Genomic DNA, 20433 nt, shown 5'->3' with positions numbered 1-20433 from the left:
GGTAGAGGTGTTGAGTGTGTGGTGGGGAGGGGAGGCGGTGTAAATGCCTGTATGCCCGTTTGCAAGTATGTGTGCATAGGTATGTGCTGTGGAGTGTGCATGTGCTGTGGTGTGTGTGTGTAGTTGCGTTCTCTCAGGGGCACGAGAGAACTGTCACTGTTCTCGGCTCATTAGTTACAGCTACAGAAATAGTAGCATCATCACCCACACCTCTCTCTCTCTCTCTCTCTCTCTCTCTCTCACACACACACACACACACACACACACACACACACACACACACACACACACACACACACACACACACACACACACACACAATCTTTCTGCTAAAACATTCTTTCTAACCTTCTTTGTGCTGTCCTCCGTCTCATCCATCATTCTATCCTTCCTTTCTTCCCCTGTCCACTTCTCCTCCCTCTTTGTCGTCATGTGTTGTCCTGGTAGCAGAAGAGGTCCGTCTTGCGATCTCGCTGAAGAGAGAGGGGGTCTTTTTCTCTGCACATAACACGCTGTTGAGGTGTAGAACATGGAGAACGCTGCTCTCCTCTCTGCTCCTGTGTTTCCAACCCCCTCCCTCCCTCCATCCCCTGTCCCCCCTGCCTCGCTACCCGGTCGAGAGGGCCTGTCACACACACATAAAGGAATGCCAGTGTGAGCAAGAGGGTGACAGAAAGACGGAGAGCGAGGATAGAGAAAGTGAGAGAGAAGACAGCAGCAGCAGAGGGAAGTTTTAGCAGACAGATATGTGTGTGAGGTGTGAAGAGGCAAAGAGAGGTGTGTGTGTTTAGATTTTTTCACCTTCATTTAACCAGGTAGGCCAGTTGAGAACAAGTACTCATTTACAACTGCGACCTGGTCGAGATAAAGCAAAGCAGTGCGACAAAAACAACAACACAGAGTTACACATAAACAAACAAACAGTCAATAACACAATAGAAGCATCTATGTATACAGTGTGTGCAAATGTAGAAGAGTAGGGAGGTAGGCAATAAATAGGCCATGGAGGCAAAATAATTGCTATTTAGCATTAACACTGGAGTGATAGATGTGCAGATGGTTGATGTGAAAGTAGAGATACTGGGTTGCAAAAGAGCAAGGGGATGAAGTAACAATATGGGGATGAGGTAGTTGGGTGTGCTATTTACAGATTGGCTGTGTACAGGTACAGTTATCTGTAAGCTGATGCTTAAAGTTCGAGAGGGAGATATAAGACTCCAGCTTCAGTGTGTGTGTGTGTGTGTGTGTGTGTGTGTGTGTGTGTGTGTGTGTGTGTGTGTGTTTAGGCAAGCAAGATCTCGCCACAGAAACACATGAAGCACTTACAGGATCATCATAAGCTACAGTCCATTAATTACAGTGCCTTCGGAAAGTATTCAGACCCTTTTATTTTTTCCACATGTTGTTACGTTACAGCCTCATTCTAATATGGGGGTGGAGGGCCTTGGTGGAGGCCACTGTGTTCTTGTGGACCTTCAATGCTGCAGAAATGTTTTGTTGTCCCAGATCTGTGCCTGTCATTATAGGGCATTGTGTCTAGATTGATGAGAGGGGGGGGAACTATTTAATCCATTTTAGAATAAGGCTGTAACGTAACAAAATGTGGTGTGTCTGAATGCTTTCCGAAGGCACTGTATAATCCACATAATTATTCATATGTCCTGTTGCTGCAGGTTTTTTTTCCTACTGTAGAAAGCTGGCTCAAATTAAGGTCCTACATCTGTAGTTCATATAAAGGTCATGTAAATGGGGAATGTGTGTGTGTTTGTGTGTATGTGAGTGAGAACGCGAGAGGGAGATATAGCACATACTATGTGAGTGTCCAACCATGCAAACACACACACGGTATTCAGACCACTCTCTTCTCTGATCCTATGTTTCCTACCGTCTTCCCTCCATCCCTGTTCATCCCCTGTCTCCCCTGCCTTGTTACCCACCCGAGAGGGCCTGTGGCTGGGATAGAGGTCAGGCATGTGAAGCCTCTCTGGGTCCTAGTCTTCCAGTGGAATTACACACTGACCCCGTCCTGCCTCTGCTGCCAGCAGTCAGCTTTGACTTACCCTGCCTGTCAACTAGGGTGTGGGTGTGTTTGCTGCCCGAACCCGGCTCTAGCCTCTAACTACTACAGCCCTCCCCCAGCCGGCCCTAATATAACTCACAGCCCCAACCCACACTACTCACTGCTATTATACAGTACAGTAACCGACCTCCTGCTACTTTATTGCCCAACAGCTTCTTTGTCACAGTTATTAATGGGTTGCATTTTGCCACAATATTGTTTTGAACTTTTGTTTTAGGACTAATGCCCAACTGAACATTCTACTCAATGCAGTCTCAATGGGTGATGATGAAGATTTCGTCAAAGTGATTTACTGTGGCTTGGAGAAACGACATTTCAAAAGGAGGCAAATAATTAGTAGGACAAGCTTTTGTCATCATTGTGATGTCTCCAGATTGACTTTAGATGCAGTATAACGTTGTCTAGAGTGGAGAACGCTGAAATTTTAGCTAGCTACCATTAGCATTGCTAGTTATTTCTGACTAACTTTGCTAGCTAATGGTACCATTTGACATCTCTCTAAAGTGAACCTGACCACATCATAATGGCGGCAAAGTTGTTTCCTACTAATTATTACTCTACTTTAGCAATGCCATCGTATTTCCAGGCCACTATCGTGTAAATTTGACGAAACAGTCATTAGCCACCGTTCAGAAAGACTTGGGATTAAGCATCAGTGCGACATCAATATGCTGAGGCATCTGTAGAACGTTGATCACAATGGCAACGATGCGACCGAGTGAGGAAAGTGCAAGCCATGAATAATATGTTTCACAACAACTTGTTGTCCATGTTTGTTACAATATCCCTCTAATACCACGCCCTCTGCCCATTTCTTGTCTTGAATGCTTTTCCTGAACTATAATTGACACTCAATCACTCTTGCCGTCTTTCCCTCTCTCTCTCTGCCTCCCTCCCACCTCTCTCTTTCCCTCTCACTCTCTCTCCCTCAACCCAGGAGTGATCATCGTGCCCAGTGCTGGGGTGGGTATCGTCCTAGGGGGCTACATCATCAAGAAGCTGAAGTTGGGAGCCAGAGAGTCAGCCAAGCTGGCTATGATCTGTAGTGGGGTCTCTCTGCTCTGCTTCTCTACGCTCTTCATCGTGGGCTGTGAGAGCATCAACCTGGGAGGTATCAATATACCATACACCACTGGGTGAGTTACTGCAATACTACTACTACTACAATACTACTAATATACTGCAACAGATACTACTATTACATCAACGTACCATACACCACTGGGTAAGTTACAACACAACTACTACTACTCCAATGCTACTACTACTTCTACAATATTACTAATATAATACTACATATAATACTATACATGCCATACAGCACTGGGTAAGAGTTGTTTTTATTTTTTTTATTTAACCCAACTAGGCAGCAGTTAAAGAGTTACTACAATACAAGTACAGAGTTACTACAATAGTACTACTATACTGCATATATTAATATTATATCAACATACCATAGACGACCGGGTAAGTTATGGAGAAAAACTATGAATATAATACTGCAGCTATTACTATAATATCAACATACCATACACCACTAGGTAAGAGTTACTACTACTACAATACTACTACTATTCAACAGATATTAGTATAACATCAACACATACCATACACCACTGGGTAAGTTGCCTTAATGACAGCTTTGCACACTCTTGGTATTCTCTCAACCAGATTCATCTGAATGCTTTTCCAACAGTCTTGAAGGAGTTCCCACATATGCTGTTTGTGGAGGCCAGGTCATCTGATGCATCACTCTCCTTCTTGGGAAAATAGCCCTTACACAGCCTGGAAGTGTGTTGAGTCATTGTCCCGTTGAAAAACAAATGATAGTCCCAGTAAGCGCAAACCAGATGGGATGGCGTATCGCTACAGAATGCTGTGGTAGCCATGCTGGTTAAGTGTGCCTTGAATTCTAAATAAATCACTGACAGTGTCATCAGCAAAGCATCATCATACCTCGTCCTCCATGCTTCACAGTGGGAACCACACATGCAGAGATCATCCGTTCACCTACTCTGCGTCTCACAAAGATATGGGGATTGTAACCAAAAATCTCATCAGACCAAAGGATAGATTTCCACCGGTCTAATGTCCATTGCTCGTGTTTCTTGGTCCAAGCAAGTCTTTTCTTCTGGTTGATGTCCTTTAGTAGTGGTTTCTTTGCAGCAATTCGACCACGAAGGCCTGATTCGTGCAGTCTCCTCTGAAGAGTTGATGTTGAGATGTGTCTGTTACTTGAACTCTGTGAAGAATTTATTTGGGCTGCAATTTCTAAGGCTGTCACTCTAGTGAACTTATTCTCTGCAGCAGAGGTAACTCTGGGTCTTCCTTTCCTGTGGCGGTCATAGCGCTTGATGGCTTTTGCGACTGCACTTGAAGAAACTTTTTCCATATTGACTGACCTTTATGTCTTAAAGTAATGATGGACTGTAATTTCGCTTTGCTTATTTGAACTGTTCTTGCCATAATATGGACTTGGTCTTTTACCAAATACGGCTATCTTCTGTAAACCATCCCTATCTTGTTACAACACAACTGATTGGGTCAAATGCATTAAGAAGGAAAGAAATTCCACATGTTAACTTTTAACAAGGCAACACCTGTTAATTGAAATGCATTCCAGCTGACTACCTCATGAAGCTGGTTGAGAAAATGCCAAGAGTGAGCAAAGCTGTCATCAAGGCAAAGGGTGGCTACTTTAAATAATCTAAAATATATTTAGATTTGTTTAACACTTTTTTGGTTACTACATGATTCCATATGTATTATTTCATAGTTTTGAAGTCTTCACTATTAATCTACAATGAAGAATATAGAAAAACCCTTTGACTGGTACTGTATACTATTATATCAACATACCATACACCGCCTGGTAAGAGTTACCGCATTACTCGTACAATACTACTACAGATATTACTATTACATCAATATACCATACACCACAGAGTAAGATACAGTATATCAGAGTAATAATATTGTAGTATAACTATTACATCTAGCTACGTCCCATACAGCACTGGGTAAGAGTTACTACAATACTATTACACCGATGTTACTATTACATTAAGTGGATAAGGATCGCTGATATCACTGTGACTATTACCACAGTGAAATCCACAGGGTAAGAGTCGTTACTATATACTCATCATCATCGGCGGGTCGTGCATGATTGTCCCCCTGATGGGTCCTGCTTGTGGGTCTTCAGATGGCCGATCTGGGAGCCACATATTTTGGTGCAGTATGGGCAGGGGGTGAGTGATGGTTGGACCTTCTTGATGGAAAGTCTCTCCTTTCGAAGTCGCCGCTTGTGCTCTGCGCCACGGCGGAGATCTTCTTTGTACTGCGCTACCCCCTCTTGGACAGTTTTTCTCCATGTCGACCTGTCTTTTGTAGTACTTTTAGCGGTAAGTCTTTGGTATCACTTCTTTTTCCCTCCAGGAGTCCACTGACCTGTTTCGGGAGGCGAGTTGGCACCATGGCCCGTCCATCAGAGCTGGTGTTGAGTGGTGCTACTGATGTTTGCCTCCGTGGGGACACTGGTGTTGATGCGCTTGTCTTCCCAGCTGATCCTCATGATGTTGCTGAGGCCATCTTTGGTGACACCAAGGCTTTAAGATGGCTGCTGTATGTGGTCCATATTGCTGACCCATACAGTAGAATAGGGAGAAGTACTGCTTTGTAGACCAGGATTTTGGTTCTGGCCTGGATGTCGCGATTCTTGAAGACTCGTTTGCTCAGTCTTGAGAAAGCTCCACTGGCATGGCTTAGGCGGTGATGTATCTCAGCGTCAATGTCGGCTTTGGAGGAGAGAAGGCTGCCAAAGTAGGGAAAGTGGTCCACATTTTCAAGAGTGGTATTGTCCATTTGTATTGCTGGGGCTGGTGTATTTTTGTCACGCTGTGGTTGGTGGAGGATTTTGGTCGGCCAGACCGAGAAGCTTGTCTACCTTTTGCGAAAGAGTCCAGGATGCACTGAAAGTCCTCTTCCGGGTGGGCAGTGATGGTGTTATCATCTGCATACTGGAGCTCCACAATGGAAGTGTTGGTCATTTTTGCTCTTGGCCTTGAATCTGTTCAGGTTTGCAGTCTGTTCTGTGCAGGATCTGGACTCCCTGAGGCAGATTTGAGCCTGTGAGGTGGAGGATGGCCACAATGAAGATAGAAAACAGGCTGGGTGCAATGATGCAGTCCTGTTTAACTCCAGGGTCCACCTTGAAGTGAAACACTGTTACTGAGCACTAAAGCTGACTTGATATCAAGCAGCAATCCCAGTATTATCTTACTACTATGTTACTCTATGGTATTGGCTACAAGACTTATACATGATTACTACTATGAGTCCTTATATCACTGAAGACTATTGCTATTCTTCAATGGTTTATCATTTGCCACTGTGAGCGAATGCATTATTTAACACCAGTGTTCTATTTTAACCATCATCAACACCTATTCAACAGCCGTTAGTTCTATTGGCGTGGTGTTGGCGTGACTGGTCCATTAGCAACCACACACACTCACACACACACGCAACACTATCATCTGCTGTGGAACACAGAGGATTCATCCCCACATCACCTTCTATTTCTGTTCTGTTTTATATAGTCCCATCAAGGTGTTGGGTGTTTGTGTAATCATCACTCCTCATGCTTGGTCCCCATCCTGCGTCCCTGGATGGCATGGAAATTGTGGATGCACACACACACACGGATGGACACACAGACACACTGCTAACATGTGATCCAAAGCAACAGCTGTACAGTGGATGCCTTTTAAATGGCACCCCATTTCCTCTATTTATTTATTTAATTTCACCCTTATTTAACTAGGCAAGTCAGTTAAGAACAAATTCTTATTTACAATGACGGCCTACCCTGGTCAAACCCGGACGACGCTGGGCCAATTGTGCGCTGCCCTATGGGACTCCAAATCACGTCATGGTAGTGCACAATGCTATAGTGGACTACTGGGACTTGGTCAAAGTAGTTCACTATGTAGGGAATAGGGTGCAATTTGGGACGCAGACAGTATGTAATGTGTCTCTAACCCACTCTACCGTATCAGACCCTCTTCTCTTTTCTACTTCTGCACTGTCCTGTCTGAGCTGAACGGGTATCCCAGACAGACTGTTCTGAGCATTCCTTTGTCTCAGAGAGTCAGCATTGTCCTGTCTGAGCTGACCAGTATCCCAGACAGACTGTTCTGAGCATTCCTTTGTCTCAGAGAGTCAGCGTTGTCCTGTCTGAGCTGACCAGTATCCCAGACAGACTGTTCTGAGCATTCCTTTGTCTCAGAGAGTCAGCGTTGTCCTGTCTGACCTGACCACTGTCCCAGACAGACTGTTCTGAGCATTCCTTTGTCTCTGAGAGTCAGCGTTGTCCTGTCTGACCTGACCATTGTCCCAGACAGACTGTTCTGAGCATTCCTTTGTCTCAGAGAGTCTGTGTATAGATCAGTTAACAGGAAGCTGTGAGCTGATGATGAAGAGGACTGGGTTTACTGGCAATATCATGAGGAATGTCAATAGTGGCATAACTACTGATTCACACTAACACACACTCTGACCGCATCCGAAATGGCACCCTATACACTATATAGGGCATTGCTATCCTGGGTAAAAACTGGTGCACTATACAGGCTCTGGTCAAAAGTAGTTCACTGTATAGGGAGTAGGCTTCCACTTGGGAAGCAGACTATGTGTCTGACCCTAGTTCACCTCTGACCTCTATCGCCCAAGGCGAACATTATACCAACAGTAGTGAAACAACTACAGTACCAGGGAATTCATCCACTGCCCCCTCTTCTGCTATAGTATACTAATCTGTATCCTGTTGACTATATGAATTGTTATTTTATGTTTCTGTAGCATCTGCTGGCTCCAACTGGTGCAGCCAGCCAGTCACAGTGGCTTTGTCTAGAGTGGGGATCTGTAATCACCATAGTGCGAGTGGTTCGCCAAGCAGGGGCAGACTGACTCCCTTCTGTGCCCCCTCCCCTGCCTGTTGGCCTAGTGCTGGAATTTGATGGGGGTTTGTTATGTCAGGGTCAGACCTAACAACCCAACTCACAACTGAAGGGTTATCTCAACCTGACCTGAACTGACCTAACCGGACAGATTGACAAGGTAGATCATTTGATTTAGGGGCTCCAGGTCGTTATTGTAAAAGAGAACGTGTTCTCAATGACTAAATAAAGGCAGCAAAAACGTGACTGCTTACATCATTTGGAGTTGCCATAACATGGTCTAGTGGTGCATAGTGGCGTAATGATATAAGTGGGGGAAAATATCATGCTATTTGTATGTTTTGAATGTAAAAGTATATTCCTGTCTGTGTGTTTTCGCAAGGTGGTGTTTGTAGCCTGACTACGGTTTTAACAATTCCCAGGTTTTCCAGTAATCCCAGTTGAAAGATTCACGGAGTCAGGAGGAAATAAGCAGGGTATTCGGGAAAGTTCTCCGAATATTGAGGTGTTGTGTTCTATCGTTCCGATAGAGCTCAGTGTTGGAACTCCCAGAGTCAACTGGAGACAGGCTTCTCTTCCCCACTGTGTTTAGAGGGATCAGATCATTGTTTGAGTTAGAACCTGGTTCCCACAGAACTGCTGTAATGTTTATTCAGTCCCTATCACTCTCTCTCTATATCCCTCTCTCTGTCTATCTCTCTCTCTATATATATACATATGTGTATATATATCTATATCTATATACAGTGCCTTGTGAAAGTATTCGGCCCCCTTGAACTTTGCGACCTTTTGCCACATTACAGGCTTCAAACATAAAGATATAAAACTGTATTTTTTGTGAAGAATCAACAACAAGTGGGACACAATCATGAAGTGGAACGACATTTATTGGATATTTCAAACTTTTTTAACAAATCAAAAACTGAAAAATTGGGCGTGCAAAATTATTCAGCCCCTTTACTTTCAGTGCAGCAAACTCTCTCCAGAAGTTCAGTGAGGATCTCTGAATGATCCAATGTTGACCTAAATGACTAATGATGATAAATACAATCCACCTGTGTGTAATCAAGTCTCCGTATAAATGCACCTGCACTGTGATAGTCTCAGAGGTCCGTTAAAAGCGCAGAGAGCATCATGAAGAACAAGGAACACACCAGGCAGGTCCGAGATACTGTTGTGAAGAAGTTTAAAGCCGGATTTGGATACAAAAAGATTTCCCAAGCTTTAAACATCCCAAGGAGCACTGTGCAAGCGATAATATTGAAATGGAAGGAGTATCAGACCACTGCAAATCTACCAAGACCTGGCCGTCCCTCTAAACTTTCAGCTCATACAAGGAGAAGACTGATCAGAGATGCAGCCAAGAGGCCCATGATCACTCTGGATGAACTGCAGAGATCTACAGCTGAGGTGGGAGACTCTGTCCATAGGACAACAATCAGTCGTATATTGCACAAATCTGGCCTTTATGGAAGAGTGGCAAGAAGAAAGCCATTTCTTAAAGATATCCATAAAAAGTGTCGTTTAAAGTTTGCCACAAGCCACCTGGGAGACACACCAAACATGTGGAAGAAGGTGCTCTGGTCAGATGAAACCAAAATTGAACTTTTTGGCAACAATGCAAAACGTTATGTTTAGCGTAAAAGCAACACAGCTGAACACACCATCCCCACTGTCAAACATGGTGGTGGCAGCATCATGGTTTGGGCCTGCTTTTCTTCAGCAGGGACAGGGAAGATGGTTAAAATTGATGGGAAGATGGATGGAGCCAAATACAGGACCATTCTGGAAGAAAACCTGATGGAGTCTGCAAAAGACCTGAGACTGCGACGGAGATTTGTCTTCCAACAAGACAATGATCCAAAACATAAAGCAAAATCTACAATGGAATGGTTCAAAAATAAACATATCCAGGTGTTAGAATGGCCAAGTCAAAGTCCAGACCTGAATCCAATCGAGAATCTGTGGAAAGAACTGAAAACTGCTGTTCACAAATGCTCTCCATCCAACCTCACTGAGCTCGAGCTGTTTTGCAAAGAGGAATGGGAAAAAATGTCAGTCTCTCGATGTGCAAAACTGATAGAGACATACCCCAAGCGACTTACAGCTGTAATCGCAGCAAAAGGTGGCGCTACAAAGTATTAACTTAAGGGGGCTGAATAATTTTGCACGCCCAATTTTTCAGTTTTTGATTTGTTAAAAAAGTTTGAAAGATCCAATAAATGTCGTTCCACTTCATGATTGTGTCCCACTTGTTGTTGATTCTTCACACAAAAAATACAGTTTTATATCTTTATGTTTGAAGCCTGAAATGTGGCAAAAGGTCGCAAAGTTCAAGAGGGCCGAATACTTTCGCAAGGCACTGTATATAGATATATAGATATATATAGATACACACACACTGAGTGTACAAAACATAAAGAACACCTCCCCCCCCCCCCCCCCCCCCCCGACCCATGTTGACTCCATTGCTTCCCACAGTTGTGTCAAGTTGGCTGGATGGTGGTGGACCGTTCTTGATACACACAGGAAACTGTTGAGCCTGGAAAGCCCCAGCATCGTTGCAGTTCTTGACACAAACCGGTGTGCCTGGCACCTACTACCATACCCCGTTCAAGGAGCACTTACATTTTTGTCTTGCCCATTCACACTCTGAATGGCACACACATAATCCATGTCTCAGCTGTCTCAAGGCTTAAAAATCCTTATTCAACCTGTCTCCTACCCTTCATAAACACGGATTGAAGTGGATTGAACAATTGACATCAATAAGGGATCAAAGCTTTCCCCTGGATTCACCTGGACAGTCTATGTCATGTTCATAATGTTTTGTACACATCTCTCTCTTTTTCTATCTTACAATTCCTTGTATGTTCTGAAAATGTAGGAAATACGGGTGTGCAACATATCATTACTCCAATAAAATGAAATGTAACTCAACTCTCTCTCCAGGCCCACCCTGACTATGACCCATCATAACCTGACTGGAGGCTGTAATGTGAACTGTGGCTGTAAGATCCATGAGTATGCCCCTGTGTGTGGCTCTGACAGCATCACCTACTTTAACCCCTGCCTGGCTGGGTGCAGCACGGTGAGCAACGGCAGCACTGGGGTAAGTACACACTCGACGGACCAGGCAACACCTGTACACACGTGTGTATGTGAGGAGTAGGCTTGTCTGAGACCTGAAGAATTGTGTTTGCTCCCCGCGTTCAAGACTCTGTATCCTTGATCCTGAGAGATTGTAGAGAGACAGCTCAACTCACATTGTTAGCGCCAGCACACAACCACAGGCCCCTTTTCACTGAATGACAATACATGATGTCATTTGGGCAGTTGTTTGAATTAAGTGGTCTGTTGTGTGCCAGCTGTATCAAATAAATACATTTGATGAATTACAATTAGTGGATCTTTGTAAAACTGACTATCCTACCAATCCTTGACTTCGGCGATGTAATTTACAAAATAGCCTCCAACACTCTACCTAACAAATTGGATGCAGTCTATCAGTGCCATCCGTTTTTGTCACTAAAGCCCCATGTACTACCCACCACTGCGACCTGTATGCTCTAGTTGGCTGGCCCTCGCTTCATATCCGTCGCCAAACCCACTGGCTCCAGGTCATCTATAAGTCTTTGCTAGGTAAAGCCCCGCCTTATCTCAGCTCACTGGTCACCATAGCAGCACCCGCCCATAGCACATGCTCCAGGAGGTGTATCTCACTGGTCACCCCCAAAGCCTATTCCTCGTTTGGCCGCCTTTCCTTCCAGTTTTCTGCTGTAATGACTGGAACAAATTACAAAAATCACTGAAGCTGGAGACTCATATCTCCCTCACTAACTTTAAGCACCAGCTGTCAGAGCAGCTTACAGGTCACTGCACCTGTACATATCCCATCTGTAAATAGCCCATCCAACTACCTCATCCCCATATTTGCAGCCCAGTATCTCTACTTGCACATTCATCTTCTGCACATCTATCATTCCAGTGTTTAATTGCTAAATTGTAATTACTTCGTCACTATGGCCTATTTATTGCCTTACCTCCCTAATCTTACCTCATTTGCACACACTGTATATCGATTTTTTATATTGCGTTATTGACTGTATGTTTGTTTATTCCATGTGTAACTCTGTTGTTGTTGTTTGCGTTGCACTGCTTTGCTTTATCTTGGCCAGGTCGCAGTTGTAAATGAGAACTTGTTCTCAACTGACGTACCTGGTTAAATTATGGTGAAATATATATTTTTTTTAATAATAATTATTCTAGGTATAATTTCAAGCCCTGAGTTCATTAGAGTATTGCTGATTGTCTGAAATCCAGTGTTTTGACCATTAATTGTACAACAAAGCGTATCCAGAGAAATCGCAATATCCACTCAATGGCCAGTTTATTAGGTACATCCATCTAATACTGGGTTCAAATGTTGCTCAATTGGTATCAAGGGACCTAATGTGTGCCTGGGAAACATTCCCCACGCCATTACACCAACAGCCTGTACCGTTGACACCAGGCAGAATGGAGCCATTGCTAATGCCAAATCCTGACTCTCCCATCAGCATGACGCAACAGGAACAGGGGTATGTTGGATATTTTCTCACTCCTCAATTGTCCAGTGTTGGTGATCGCGTGCCCACTTGAGCTGCTTCTTCTTGTTTTTAGCTGAAAAGAGTGGAACCCGGTGTGGTCTGCTGCAATAGCCCATCCGTGACAAAGACCGACATATTGTGTGTTCCAAGATGCCGTTCTGCATGCCACTGTTGTTCTGCACCGTTATTTGCTTGTTTGTGGCCCGCCTGTTAGTTTGCACGACTCTTGCCATTTTCCTTTGACCTCACATCAACGAGCTGTTTTTGCCCACATGACTGACGCTGACTGGATGTTTTTTGTTTTTTGCACTATTCTTGGTAAACCCTAGACACTGTTGTACAGTGTAAAGACTGGACTAGGAGACTGAACTAGGAGATGTTTCTGAGATACTGGAACAATCACGCCTGGCGCTGAAGATCATACCACGCTCAAAGTTTCTTAGGTCACTCGTTTTGCCCATTACATGGAACAGTAACTGAATGCCTTGATGCCTGACTGCCTGCTTTATATAGCAAGTCACAGGTACCTGACTCACTGTCTGTAGGAGCAACTATTTTCACTAACGTGGTGGTGTACCTAATAAACATGCCACTGAGTGTATATTGTAAATCGCCCATAAATTTGAAAAAAAATCGAGATATGATTTTTACGCCATATCGCCCAACCCTAGCTAGCTGGACAGTCGCACTGGAACTCGACAACCGTATCTGCCCTTTAGACATTCTGGGAGACATTTGTGTGTGTCCCCAATGGCACATAAGGCTCTGGTCAAAAGTAGTGCACTATATAGGGATTAGGGTGACATTTAGGACGCACATGGTGCTTCAGTGAAAGGTGTGCTGGTTTCCTAGCAGCAATAGAACAGTTGTTCAGAACTGTTTCATGACTTAATCCCAGCTGTCTCCTGAAGATTATTCAGGATTCAAAATGCATCTTATTCCCAATAACCCTGGTTGCCAAAATAAACAAAAAAAAGGTCAAACGAGTCTGTACGGTATTCAGTAAAATATGTATCTTACTTTTAAGCTCTGTGAGAGTTGATTTGGGAGTAAACCTGAAAAGATGATCTAATATGTTATGCTAGCCCATTGTAAGCCATTTAGCTGCAGCCTACAATAACATTGAGTCCTCTACCCCCTCTCCCCTTCTCTGAGAGGTAAACCCTGGCCAGGAAGACTCATCCTAAAAACAATATCAGACAGGATATCACAGCAAAGCTAGACAGGGAAATGCCTAGGGGCGGGTTACAAATTGCACCCTATTTCCTATATAGTGCCTTACTTTTTACCAGTGTTCATGTGTCACACACACCCCTAGATTATTTAGGCACAACACTGGCCTTAGAGAGAATGCGTGTTTGGCTGAGCACACAATGCACCCACAGTGCAGAAGTCTCACCACATAGCTACAGTACAGTATAACATCCCAAGGTGCCTTTGATGTAGCCAAGGGAGCAGGGATGGGTTTGATTACCAGTGAGGGTTGAATGTTTCTGCTGCATTAAGGGTTTTAGGAGATGGAATACAATGTCCCACTGGCAAGTTTCCCAGAAAGAGTGTGTGTGTGCAAGTTAACTTTGTCCTTTCCTGCAAACCACATAAACTGTGTCTGTGAATATGTGTGTGTGTGTTTACATGGAAGAGTGTGTTTGTATACGTATAATTAGAGGGTGTACAAGTGTGAGGTGTGAAATGGAAATGTCTTTTTTTGCATGGAGTCACAGCCAGGTGTGTGTGTATACTGTGTCATTATTGTTTCTCAACACTTCTACATGAATGTGGATGCCACCATGATTACGGATAATCACGAATGAATCGTGAATAAAGATTATCAAGAAGGTTACAAATGCACAATGATCATACCCATAAAACATTCTAACCTCTCACCATTATCAATAACGGGGGAGGTTAGCATTTTGGGGGGGAGATATTCTATTCTTATTTACAATAAAGGCAACTCCAAAATGACACAATACATTATTTACCATTAATTTATATCGGGCACAACATAATCCAAAACACAATCAAAACAAACTGCGACGGCATCCAACAAGCTTGACGTCGTCATTAGCTATGTTTCCATTAACTTGTCCAGTGATTTGTTTTGTAACGACATTTAGAAAGTGCACCTAGAAGACAAATGTGACGTGATAACATCATGTGCCCCGCCCGGCGTACCCTCAAAATGATTCTGCAATAGAAGTTATTTGAAATACACGTTCCCTCATTTGTTGCAATGAAGAAACTTTGGCAAAAGACAAATCCAGCCGTCGAACATATAAAAATGTATTCAATCTTTAGAAAATGCCTCCTACATCTGGCGTTTCCATAAATGTCGCTTTTGTGGGCAAACCCCTGGGTGGTGGAAAGCTGTCTACTGTGTGCCGGGATGAGGAGACCAAATACTACTCTTTTGACTAAATGTAATACACTGATTTTGTCTAAATACTTATAACACCTTGAAATGAGGGTACTAGATAAGTAAAGTGCTTTCAATTCTAAACGGTAAAACAGATATGTCTGAAAAAATAATTAAAAGTGACATTCTGTACTGTCACCTCATATGAAACATTTGATCCCAAATCCAAAATGCTGGAGTATAGAGCCAAGTTAAAAGATGTAGCTTCACTGTCCAAATAAATACTTAGGGGAGTGTATATGTATTAAACATGTCCATCTCCTCCACCAACAGATCAGGAACTACACAGAGTGTACGTGTGTCCAGAGCCGACAGGTCATCAGCCCTCCCGCTGGTGGTCAAGGCAACCAACTGCAGCTGGTCATCGTTAAGACCTACCTGAACGAGAACGGCTTTGCGGTGTCGGGGAAGTGTGACCGCACCTGTAACACCCTCATCCCCTTCCTCATCTTCCTCTTCATCGTCACACTCATCACCGCCTGCGCTCAGCCCTCCGCTATCATAGTCACTCTCAGGTAGGAGGACTGTGGCCACTCAAGCTCTTAAAAACTCCTTGCCATGCAAATTAATGATTTCTGAATGCTGCATATCGCTACTAAGTAAAGTGTTACCCAGATTCCTTCCCTTGAACCCTTTCCTTCATGAACACTGATCTAACTCATTCCTAACTCATCATGAAGGAAGTCTGACATAGGAATTCAATTCCGGTGTTGAATGTAGTAATGTGTGAAAAGTGCAGAATTATGTGCATTCGGCATTAATGCGTTGAGAAGGTTTTATCTATCATAGGTCAGATTGCTAACACTCTCTGAAATTCTTGCTATTAACACGATTAAAGGAGCCCAGCTCCAGTTTAAACAAGATTGCAAAATGTTAGATTTACGGGGCTTTGACTCCAATACTTTCTACAGTTGTGTCAAGTTGCCTGGGTGTCATTTGGGTGGTGGACCATTCTTGATGAACACAGGAAACTGTTGCGTTCTTGACACAAACCGGTGTGCCTGGCACCTACTACCATACTCTGTTCAAAGGCACATATTTTGTCTTGCCCATTAGCCCTTTGAATGGCACACAAACACAATCCATGTCTCAAGACCTGTCGCCTCGCCTTCATCTACACTGATTGAAGTGAATTTAACAAGTGACATTAATAAGGGATCATAGCTTTCACCTGGATACACCTATAAAAACACTAACATATACACTGAGTATACAAAATGTTAAGAACACCTGCTCTTTCCATGACATAGAATGGAAAGAGCAGGTGTTCTTAATGTTTTGTATACTCAATGTATACGTTAGTGTTTTCATATGTGAATCCGGGTGAAAGCTATGATCCCTTATGTCACGGAAAGAGCATGTGTTCTTAATGTTTTGTGTACTCAGTGTATATGTTAGTGTTTTTATAAGGAAGTGTATGCACTTTATATTTTAGTGTGTTCCTCTGTAATCCAGTCTCACTCTCCGTCCATCTGTCTCTGTCCATCACTCCTCAGGTCTGTGGATGAACAGGAGAGACCATTCGCTCTGGGGATGCAATTTGTCCTGTTAAGAACTCTGGGTAAGTTTCTGCGTAGAGATCCTATCATTCATATGATGTGATTCTATATGTAGTTATATGAGTTACTGGGTATTTTTACAGGCACAGTGAGCTTGTAGTGTTCCCACATCACTCAACCAACCAGTGGAGGCTGTTGAGGGGAGGACGGCTGATAGTAATTTTGGTCTGGAACGGAATGTATGGTATGGTATCAAACACATGAAAAACATGTTTGATATTCCATTCCTTAGATTTAAAATTCCACCAGCCACCACTGAAGTCAAGTATTTGAAAAGGTCTTTCATGACTGGTCTGAAACAGCCTGGGTAATACTAGAACATCATTCTGACCAAAAGTATTATCATTTTGTTTTTATATTCTTTAAAAAATATATATATTCGTTTCGATTTTTATTTGAAATTCAGTTTAGTTTCAGTTTGTTTTCAGACCTGATTTACTCATTTTTATTTAGTTTGAGTTTTATAGAAACATTTCTATTTTGTTTTATGTTATTTAATTTAAGGTTTACTGACAGAAAGTAGCGTATTTCTTCAATGTTAGCCAGTGATAGGTAGTGATAGTGATGCACAAGCTATGGCTATTTGAAACATCTGAATCTGGCAGGTAAATGCTGCCAGGACATGAAAAAGTGTGAAAACTATGAATAAAAAGCTTTAAAACCCCATTAGATTTTTGCCCAAAGTTTAGGATAAGAACTGAACATAATTCATGATGGCTTTTATTTTATTTGGTTTTGGAGTCAAAGATAAGAGTTTCAGTATAGTTTTAGTTTTTCAAACAGGCTTATTCATTATTTTATTTCAGTTTATGAAAGTGTTTATGATTAGTTTTCATTTTTAAGTTTTCGTTTCTATAATAACCTTGCTTCTGACCTTTTCACTGCTGGTATGTGAATAGAACTCTCATATTTCAACACCCTGAAAAGGTGTGTGCCTCATGTGTGTGTGTAACTTCATTCACAGTACGATGCAGTATGTCACCTATAATACTGTCAGAATCAGTACCACCATTCGACCCAGAAGGAATGCGTTAGATCTAGGTGTTTAGTCCAGGGTTGGTTTGTGTGAACTTCAGACTCTACTTATCTGAAATATTTGGCTCATGCACTATAGCTCTGGGATGACATTACTCCTAGGTACAGATCTAGGATCAGCTTCCCACCGCCAATCCTAACATTAACCATTAGTGGGGGAAATGCTCCATTTACCCAAAATCTGCATCTAGGGCCGACTCATCTCAGCTCAGTAGTGGATATATGGCGCCACCCAGTGGTGGCATATCAGTACTGCACAGACAACTGCTGCGTTGACTTTTCTCCTGTTTATCGTCAGCATAGTATAGCCCATGCAGATCATATAGGCTAGTTTCTATGGGGTAGCTTACATTAGTCTAGAATGACTAGTGGTTATTCATAAACTGGTTTTCACTGTAAGACCCAGCTAAAGACTTCTTCTAAACATTCAAAACATGTTTCCGGCTGCAGTCTAGCACTTAGAAGCACACAAACCTTAAAGGGATCAGTCACAACCAACAGTATTTTGCAAACACTAGTTTAGGCAGCATAGCTGAATGGCAGATGGCATTGTCTCTCACTCTGTTCACTCCCCAGCGGTGTACATACTTCAACACCACCTGTATACTGTGTTCTAACTGTTCCTCTCCTCTCTCTTCCGCCAGCATATATTCCTACTCCCATCTATTTTGGGGCGGTGATCGACACCACCTGTATGCTGTGGCAGCAGGACTGTGGCGTCCACGGCTCCTGCTGGGAGTACGACGTCACTTCCTTCCGCTTCGTCTACTTCGGCCTGGCCGCCAGCCTCAAGTTCATTGGCTTCATCTTCATCTTCCTCACCTGGTACTCCATCAAGTACAAGGAGGAGCAGGCGGAGCGCTGGCACCAGCGACTACCCCCGTTGGGCACTGTCTCTGACCTCATCTGCCACGTGGGGGGCCAGAAGAGCCACGCCCGAACCCGCTCCTGCCCGGTGTTCATCCCGCCTTGCGACCACCCTCCCGTGGCACTCCTTCTCAACCGGGGTCACAGCACTATCACCCTCGTTAACAGAGCAATAAACCCGCCCCCTCCCTCTCTGCTGATGCCACACACAGTAGCTCCGCCCACATATGAGAGCAGGAAGTAAATAGACCACACCTATTCCTCTTTAGGTCACACCTCTACCTGTTCCTCCCCGGGGGTTGTGACACGTGCCTTCCTGTTCCTGTCTCCACCCTGTTTCTAAAATATACACCAATCAGGCGGTGGGGGCGGTGATTTCCATGGCTCTGATTGACAGGCAGAGAGACCAATAGACTGATAGTGACAGAGGGCATTTGTGGTATTAAAGAGCTGGCCACAGTTATATGGGCGTGTCACAGGGGAACAGCTCGACTCCCTTTTGACCTACAGAGCTGTCTGTCTCTGCTGTGCACATCATTAGCTGCAGAATGGAGGCTGGTGGGAGGAGCTATAGGACAGGTTCATTGTAATGGCTGAAATGGAATTAATGGAATGGAGTCAAACAAGTGGTTTCCATTGATACCATTCCAGCCATTACAATGAGCCCATCCTATAGCTCCTCCCACTAGCCTCCACTCTGCAGCTAATGATGTGCACAGCAGAGACAGACAGCTCTGTAGGTCAATAGGGAGTCGAGCTAGTGTTTGGGATCAATTCGAATTGAAGGCAGTCAATTCAGGAAGCAAACTGAATCGATAGTCAATGACTTCTCAAACTGAAAAGAAGCTATTTATGTAAAGTTTTCAATTTTGGAATTTTAAATTCAAATCACTTCCTGAATTGACTCCAACCCTGATACATTTCATAAATCAAAATGTTTGTGTATCAACATGATCACATGGTGCTACTGTACTGTAAAATGGGCTGGGCATTAGTATATTCTAATATTATTCTTCTCAGAAGGGACATGTGGGTACTACATTACCCATGATGCCTCATCACAGTTGCAGCGTTTCTCTCAAGCACAACATACTAACTGACAAACCTGTTCTATTCTATGCAAGGTCCTGTGTACTACCATACAGACAGACATACACCTCTCAGTACTGTATTGACTTACTGTACCCCTCTCTGTGCTTGCATCTCAAATGGCACCCTATTCCCTATATAGTGCACTATTTTTGACCAGGGTCCATAGGACTCTGGTCAAAAGTAGTGCCTTATACAGGGAATAGGGTTCCTTCTGGGACACAGCCTATCACCCATTCAATCACATTATACCACAGCTGAGCATATCCAGCTAATATTGAATGTGGTTAGCAGCAACATTAAACAGTACTATTTAGGAGGGGATTATATCGACTTAAAACTCAGTCATACATGAGACATTTGTCCAGTTCTGTCTGTCCTTGTGACCGTCTGTTTAAACTCTTGGTTCAGAGCAGAGAATGGGCCACCCATTTATTTGACTCTTTAGCCCCCTTTGAAACAGTAACTCAGGCTGTGTGGGCCTATCATTGGTTGCTGGCTAGCTGATTAATGCTAATAGCTACGAGGGTAACCTGCTAGCCAACTAGCTTGCTTATATCCAATGGCTAGTTAGTAGCTAATGCTAATAGCTACCAGGCTAACCGGCTAGCTAGCTAATATCCAAGGGACAGATACTGGCTAATGCTAATAGCTACCAGTCTAACCGGCTAACTAGCCTATATCAAAGATTATGGATATAGTGACAAGATACATGTCTCTCCATCCTAACAACCGGAGTCATTGTCCACAAAGCAGCACGACTGGCTGTCTAGCTCCCAGCTATTCTTTCTTTGGATATGTGGATACATTTCATTAATGTAATCCTGAATATTCG

The 20433-nt window shown here is 43.4% G+C and overlaps 1 protein-coding gene across 1 annotated transcript in view; it reads left to right on the top strand.

Moving 5' to 3' along the window:
• LOC139367104 (solute carrier organic anion transporter family member 5A1) overlaps positions 1 to 18770 on the top strand; it is a 98341-nt gene extending 79571 nt beyond the window's left edge. The window contains exons 6-10 of the mRNA XM_071105152.1: positions 3018 to 3216; positions 10993 to 11152; positions 15322 to 15563; positions 16545 to 16609; positions 18287 to 18770. Of these exons, the coding sequence (XP_070961253.1) occupies positions 3018 to 3216; positions 10993 to 11152; positions 15322 to 15563; positions 16545 to 16609; positions 18287 to 18753 (1133 nt within the window). The 3' untranslated portion in view covers positions 18754 to 18770. The remainder of the gene's footprint in view (positions 1 to 3017; positions 3217 to 10992; positions 11153 to 15321; positions 15564 to 16544; positions 16610 to 18286) is intronic.
• Positions 18771 to 20433: the final 1663 nt, after the last annotated feature.

Source organism: Oncorhynchus clarkii, chromosome 15 (assembly GCF_045791955.1).
Source record: "Oncorhynchus clarkii lewisi isolate Uvic-CL-2024 chromosome 15, UVic_Ocla_1.0, whole genome shotgun sequence".
In the NCBI taxonomy this organism is placed as follows: Eukaryota; Metazoa; Chordata; class Actinopteri; order Salmoniformes; family Salmonidae; genus Oncorhynchus; species Oncorhynchus clarkii.
This window is presented reverse-complemented; position numbering and strand designations above follow the sequence as displayed.